The sequence below is a fragment of the Carya illinoinensis genome, chromosome 15 (genome assembly GCF_018687715.1).
Source record: "Carya illinoinensis cultivar Pawnee chromosome 15, C.illinoinensisPawnee_v1, whole genome shotgun sequence".
In the NCBI taxonomy this organism is placed as follows: Eukaryota; Viridiplantae; Streptophyta; class Magnoliopsida; order Fagales; family Juglandaceae; genus Carya; species Carya illinoinensis.
This window is the reverse complement of record NC_056766.1, coordinates 15,628,482-15,635,481: the sequence shown is the minus strand read 5'-3', so window position 1 is coordinate 15,635,481 and position 7,000 is coordinate 15,628,482. Positions and strand designations below refer to the sequence as shown.

Genomic DNA, 7,000 nt, shown 5'->3' with positions numbered 1-7,000 from the left:
AAATGTCACTCTGCTCTTGGGTAACCTAATTAATCCCAACATGAATAATGCAGATAATTATAATGGGAATAAGTCTCATTTCAAGTGGATTATGCTAGAATGCATAGTATTTTCCAGAATTTCCTTTTTTTTAGTGTTCTTTGTTTTGCTTTGAATTGATGCAATGAGCTACTTAGATCGTGTCATTGATAGAGGCAGGGCATACAATCCTGTATGTTGCCAGTAAGACCCGCTTGCACATGTAGGATGCTACATGTCAAGGTCTCCTTCTTGTGCCATTCCATCTCACCATTTTGTATTCTATTTATATCATCTATATTGACCACCTAGCCATCATCAACTTCACCAATATCTAAGTAGTTAGCTAGATTGACTATCTAGCTATCACCATCCCTGTTCAACACCAGGGAATCTTCCAATCACACCTTGCACATTCTCATGCAACCGGGTTATGAATTTAGTTAAATTGGAAAATTTCTAATAAACCCAGTTTTCCTTTGACACTGCCTATTGAGAACAACACTGAGTTACTTGTCTTTATAATAGCACAAAATTCAGTTGGTTAATTTTTATGGGAAAATTTGAGCCCAGCAAGGACCCCCCCAAAACTGGGACCCAATTCTGAAAATAGGGGAAGATTATGCTATTGAAATGCTGTCCAACAGAAGATGAGAGGTCTATTAACTATTTCTGTATCTTTTTGTCCAATTGAAATTAAAAACTTAAAAATATGTTTTTAAACTCTTAATCTTCCCCTGCCTTTTCTCTCTGCTTCTATATTTGTTTTATAGCACTTGCAAAGGAAAACACATAATAATTTTCCCCCTTCCATGAATCTCTTACAAGTGTGATAATGAACCGGACAGAAAACTGATTTGGTAAGCACTTTTTTACACCTTAGTGGCTCCCCATTAATCCATCCGAGTTTACCACCATGACTTAAGAAGCGGTTCAGCACTTTGTGTAACTTGATACTTGATCCTAACATCTCATAACACTAAATGGCTGAACAGAATAAATGTCTAAGTAACTCATTTTCATGGTATCAGCACCCTAACTTCTTCAAGGGCTCTGACAAAACTTTGGTTTAGTCTTTTTTTCCAAAAGCATATAACCGAATTAGAACACCAATCACCAGGGAGCAAATTGCCTCCACATTCCTCCAGTGTTTTATATAATTTCCATCGTACACCATTAATTAGTATTAACTCTATTGAAACAACACATCATTCAAATTTCACCTAATACAAGGATTCTTACTTTTTACATACTTATACGTAGGAAGATTCAACAGCCATGAGAAAACATAGTGGCAGAGAAACCTTCCCATCAACAACCTGCAATCATAGAGTTGCCTAGCAGAACTTTTGTTGGTAATTGCAGAACTTGTTCACCAATTGGGCACAACTTGTTGGTTGAGATGCACACAGGAAAATTTGATTGAAATTTTCATTATCTTGCTACATATTACATCATCATGATTCAGCACCATCATCATGCAATCACAGCCCATGAATTGTCAAAACATAAAAAGATGGATTCTTTATTACTTTGGGGAGATGCAAACATGACCCTGTGCCGAATGTGTATGACATGGGAAATTACCATTGGAGCAATTAATTGACCAAAAACATACCAAGTTTGAAATAATCTATAAGCATCAGCTATCGAACAAACAATATATATACTGCTCCAAATGGGTACTACCATCAAACCAATTAATATACTGAAGCTTTGAACTCTGTGGTATTTTCCCCCTGTGTATTTGTATCGTGCTCCACATGCTACTTACTTCTTCGCCCTACCTTGTGGTTATTATAACTTCAATATCAAAACCACTCATGCAGTTTTCTTTTTATTAGATGGACAAAAGTTGGATGAGTTTGGGTGATAGACTTCTATCACCTGCTTATGCTGAAGGGGTTAACAATTTCCTTACAATGGCACGAACTCATTCTATGGGAAGTGATCGCATTCAGTGTCCGTGCCGTATATGCTGTAATAACCTCTTCTTGCCTATATTTGAGGTGGAGTCGCACTTGTTCATAAAAGTGATAGATCCAACTTACACTCACTGGATATTTCATGGGGAGGAGGAAACACTCCCCATCATTGACGATGATGTTGATCCCGGAGTTGAAAGTGGAGACGTGTACATTGATGACATGGACCGTATGTTCGATGACATACGGGCAGCCACATTTGGAGATGCTACTGAAGACAACACGATGGAGCCAACTCACTCAGCAATACCACAATCCTCCCCATCCACAACTTTCGACCAACTATTAGAGGATGCCCAACGTCCTCTTTTTGACGGCTGCACAAAATTCTCAAAGCTCTCTTTCGTAGTGAAGTTGTTACATATTAAAACACTCGGTGGGTGGTCAATCAAGTCTTTTGATATGCTTCTAAGCCTTTTGCGGTCAGCCTTTCCTAATGCTGAATTGCCACAATCATATGAGGAGGCAAGGACATTGGAGCGCGGTTTGGGTTTCACGTACCACAAAATTCATGCATGCCCTAATGACTGCATCTTATTCTGGAAGGAAAATGCTAATCTTAATGAGTGCCCTATCTGTAAGGCTTCGCGATGGATGCCAAATACACATGGCTCACGAGTGATCCCTCAAAAAGTGCTTCGGCATTTTCCTTTGAAGCCAAGATTGCAGCGGTTGTTTGTGTCAAGCAAGATAGCAGGTGACATGAGATGGCATAAGGAGCAGCGGGTCACCGATGAGACTAGTATGAGACATCCTGCTGACTCTGAAGCCTGGAAGACATTTGATCAAGCTAACCCCAGATTTGCACGGGATGCTCGCAATGTTAGGCTCGGTTTGGCAAGCGACGGATTTAATCCCTTCAACAACCTGGCTAAACCTTATAGCATTTGGCCAGTGATTCTTGTCCCGTATAACTTACCACCGTGGTTATGCATGAAAGACATGTTCTTCATGACATCCCTCATTATCCCTGGCCCAAAATCACCAGGGAATGATATTGATGTTTATTTGCAACCGTTAATTGATGAGTTACTTGAACTTTGGGAACATGGGGTACCTACATTTGATGCATCTACTAAGGAAATGTTCATGTTACATGCTGCCTTATTGTGGACAATCAACGACTTTCCCGCATATGGAAATCTATCTGGGTGGTCAACAAAAGGGAAACTAGCATGTCCGTCTTGCAATGCAAGTACAGATTCTAACTGGTTGAAATATGGCAGAAAACATTGTTATATGGGACATCGACGTCTCTTACCGACAGATCACATGTGGCGAACGAGAAAAGCCTTGTTCAACGGTAAAGAAGATCTTCGCATGCCACCAACTATGGTTGAAGGAGCGGATCTTTTAACTCAACCACAAATGCTTGGAGATATTCACTTTGGAAAATCTCGTAGGAAGAGAAAACGCACTGCGGAAGAGTTGAACTGGACAAAGAAAAGCATCTTTTTCAAACTACCTTATTGGTCAACTTTGCGGCTTAGACATAATCTAGATGTTATGCATGTTGAGAAGAATATTTCTGATAACATATTGGGCACTTTTATGAACATTCCCGGCAAGACAAAAGATAACGCTAATTCCCGGCGTGACTTAGAGATCTTGGGCTTCAGAAAGGAATTACATTTGAAACGTGAAGGTGAACGTGTTACAATGCCACATGCATCATACACATTACATGGAGATGAAAAGAATAAATTCTGTGAGTGGCTTGCTGAGGTTAAATTTCCAGATGGGTTCGCTGCCAATATCACGCATTGTGTATCTATACGTGATTCCAAAATCTCTGGGCTGAAAAGCCATGACCATCATGTTTTTTTGCAAACACTACTACCTATTGCTGTGGGGGGGTTCTTAAAGAGGGATATTGCATTGACTTTGACTGAACTTAGTAGTTTCTTCAAAGAGTTGTGTGCCCGAACATTAGATGTGCATCGCCTATCTAAGCTTCAAGTTGACATCGTCACCATTCTATGCAAACTAGAGATGATATTCCCTCCATCTTTTTTTGATGTTATGGTCCACCTAGCTGTACACTTACCCCGTGAGGCTATTCTCGGAGGTCCAGTTCAATATCGGTGGATGTACCCATTTGAGAGGTATCTGGGAAAATTCAAGCGGTATGTTAAGAATAAAGCACGTCCAGAAGGTTCAATAGCGGAAGCCTGGGTTCACATCGAGTGTTTGACATTTTGCTCCATGTATCTCCAAGATGTTGAGATAAAGTTTAATCGAGCAGATCGCAACATTGATAGTGTTGAAGAGGAGACTATAGATGGGTTCAAAATTTTCAACCAGAAACTTCGTCCTTTGGGTATGGCTAATAATGTGCAATTAGAAGTTGAACTCCATACAGCAGCGATTTGGTACGTGCTAAACAACTGTATTGAGATTGGATCGTATTTAGAGTAAGCAATCATTACTTCCTTCGTGCTTTCTCAAAACAACCTACTACCATTCGCTTTATAAAATTACGTCACTGACAAATACAGATTCGCCATCATTTTCTTCCTCACCAAATGCAGGGAACACTACGACAAATGTAGGGTGTCAAACCCAAATTTTGTAGATCGCATGCACCAAACTGAGTTTCCAATTTGGTTCAAGCAACGTGTAAGTTAGCTTGCTAGTTATCTACTTTGTGTAATTATACCTGACAGTGATATAACAATATCACTGACACTATAAGTTCATGATAACCATACCGATATTCATGTAGGTTCTGGACCAGCGTAACAACAATCCACTTGAGGTGTCTCAAGATTTGTATGCGTTAGCTTGCGGTCCTGACCGTTGGGTTGTAGCATATGCTGGCTGCATTATAAATGGTAAACGGTTCCATACGAAGTCTCGTGAAATTCGCCGGCGTTCACAAAATTGTGGGGTATTAGTAACTGGTGACCAAGCTACTGATAATGTAGACTTTTATGGTGTTATCAATGATGTTGTGGAGTTACACTACATGGGAGGTCGTAGAGTGTACTTGTTCAGTTGTGATTGGTTTGATGTTGGTGATAAGAAACGGGGGGTACGAGTTGACGATCATTTAACTAGTGTCAATTTTAATAGGACCTGGTATAAGGACGAACCATATGTGTTGGCATTCCAGGCTTCCCAGTGTTTTTACATTAGGGATATAAGGGCGAAAGGGAACTGGTATGTTGTGCAGAAGTACAATAATAGGAATGTGTATGACATTCCTCCAGTGCAGAGGGTTTTAGATAGTAATGATGGCGAATCAAGTGACGATGATGCCTATCAAGAGAATGAGTCCCCATATGACTATCCACTTTTGCATTGTGATGCAAGTCCAGTGTCAACTCCACTTAGTAGGATTGATATAGAACCTACCCATATTGATGCACGAGACCACATGGAGCCGGGTGGTCCATGTAGAAATTCACCAGATTTTATTGATGATAGTATGGTTCCATCTGGTTATGGAGATGCTTATGGTGATTGGGAAGATTCAGATGAGGACCCATCCACCGAGGAAGACTCTGACTCAGAATAACCACTTGCCAACTTCATGATATTAGGTGAATTCTCAATGTTTTACCATATCTATATGCATATATTTTGTATTCTCACTAGGTTGTTCCATCGAAAATTCTGTTATAAGCATGAACTTGCATTTGACTTGATTTATTTAAACCCGAGCAACAAGAATAAATTTAATATTAGGGTACTGAATTTTCGATACTCATTTTTAGACTTATTAATTTAATGAGGTTATCTTATTGGAGTGTGATATTATATTTGTTCACTACACTTGACTAGATTGATATTTTTTTTCTATTATTCCATCTCAAGTTGGGCGAAGGAGTGAAAACTGGGGATATAGTCCTATTAAAAAAAATATCGCAATCCCATCTCAACATTAGGCGTTAACGAGGAGCATGAACGGCCGAGGTACATATTCAGACATGCTTTGGAAATTAAAATATGCTCTAGATATGATCCTAACTAAAATGAGTTGTTAATTAAATGCAGGCGAGGTAGTGGGAGATAGTGGCCGCGGTCGGCCCAGAGGCCGAGCATTCCGTGGTAGAAGATTGGTGCCTTATTCATGTCGAGCCCGGCGGCCTCGGGGTGCTCGGATTAGTTCATACCATTCGCCAGGAGACGTGGAGGAGGCTAGCTCAAATGACTCTACCCAACCCCCAAGCCATCCATGGGAACCACCGTGTGCGGCGACAACATTGGTGGCCGAGCCTGACAGCGTCACCTTACCCATTATAAGGCCGGATCCTGATAGAGTTCAAATCGGTACTTTCATAAATAGTGTCTATTTTATAAGGCCAGCTCAAAATAAACATATTTTGATCTTGAAGTATATTTGACTATTCCATCATATGGTCACTAGATATTACTGTTATGATGTCATACAGGTGTGAATGCCCCAACGGAGCCTAACAGAGTGACGTCACCCACTATAGAGGCAGAGCATGCTAGAGTTCAAACGAGTATAGTTCACAATCAAGCATATTTTTTTCACATATTGAATATACATATCATGGTGGTTACAATAGGAATGCTTGGTTAATTTATAAGTAACTAGATTGAAATATTGTTATTATGTCATATAGGTGTGGACATCCCCACAGAGCCTAACTTAGTGACCTCACCCAATATAGGTAGAAATCCTGCTAGTTGCCAAATCGGTATGGTTCATATATGTGTGACATAAAAAATATACAATGATTACACGTTACATGGTGTTACAATAAAGTTAATAATAATACATTAGCCTCCTAACCATATATTATTTTTTATTATGTCTATACAGGTGAGGACATCCATACGGAGCCTGTAGTGAACCAGGCGCAGAGGAGACTTGGACGTGGGCCAGCCAAGTGCACTGAATTTGAGAAATTGCGGAAACATGGAAAGGTGCTGTTGAAGATAAACAATGGAGAAACAGCACCATGCTGTTCAAACGCCAACATGTTTACAACATGATTAACATGGATAGTCAAACATCATTGTGA

The 7,000-nt window shown here is 40.0% G+C and overlaps 1 protein-coding gene across 1 annotated transcript; it reads left to right on the top strand.

The window, feature by feature from the left end:
* Positions 1 to 1,862: 1,862 nt before the first annotated feature.
* On the top strand, positions 1,863 to 5,523 carry LOC122296696. Its single transcript, XM_043106499.1, has 4 exons — positions 1,863 to 2,468; positions 2,550 to 4,375; positions 4,535 to 4,622; positions 4,729 to 5,523. Exons 1-4 carry the CDS (start codon positions 1,863 to 1,865, stop codon positions 5,521 to 5,523), a joined length of 3,315 nt encoding a protein of 1,104 aa, XP_042962433.1.
* The last annotated feature ends 1,477 nt before the right edge of the window (positions 5,524 to 7,000 follow it).

Coding starts and splice junctions, on each gene's coding strand:
- LOC122296696 (XM_043106499.1), top strand. CDS start 1,863: ATGGACAAAAGTTGGATGAGTTTGGGTGATAGACTTCTATCACCTGCT. Junction 2,469..2,549: donor TGCCACAATCATATGAGGAG/GCAAGGACATTG, acceptor TTATTCTGGAAG/GAAAATGCTAATCTTAATGA. Junction 4,376..4,534: donor CTCCATACAGCAGCGATTTG/GTACGTGCTAAA, acceptor CACCAAATGCAG/GGAACACTACGACAAATGTA.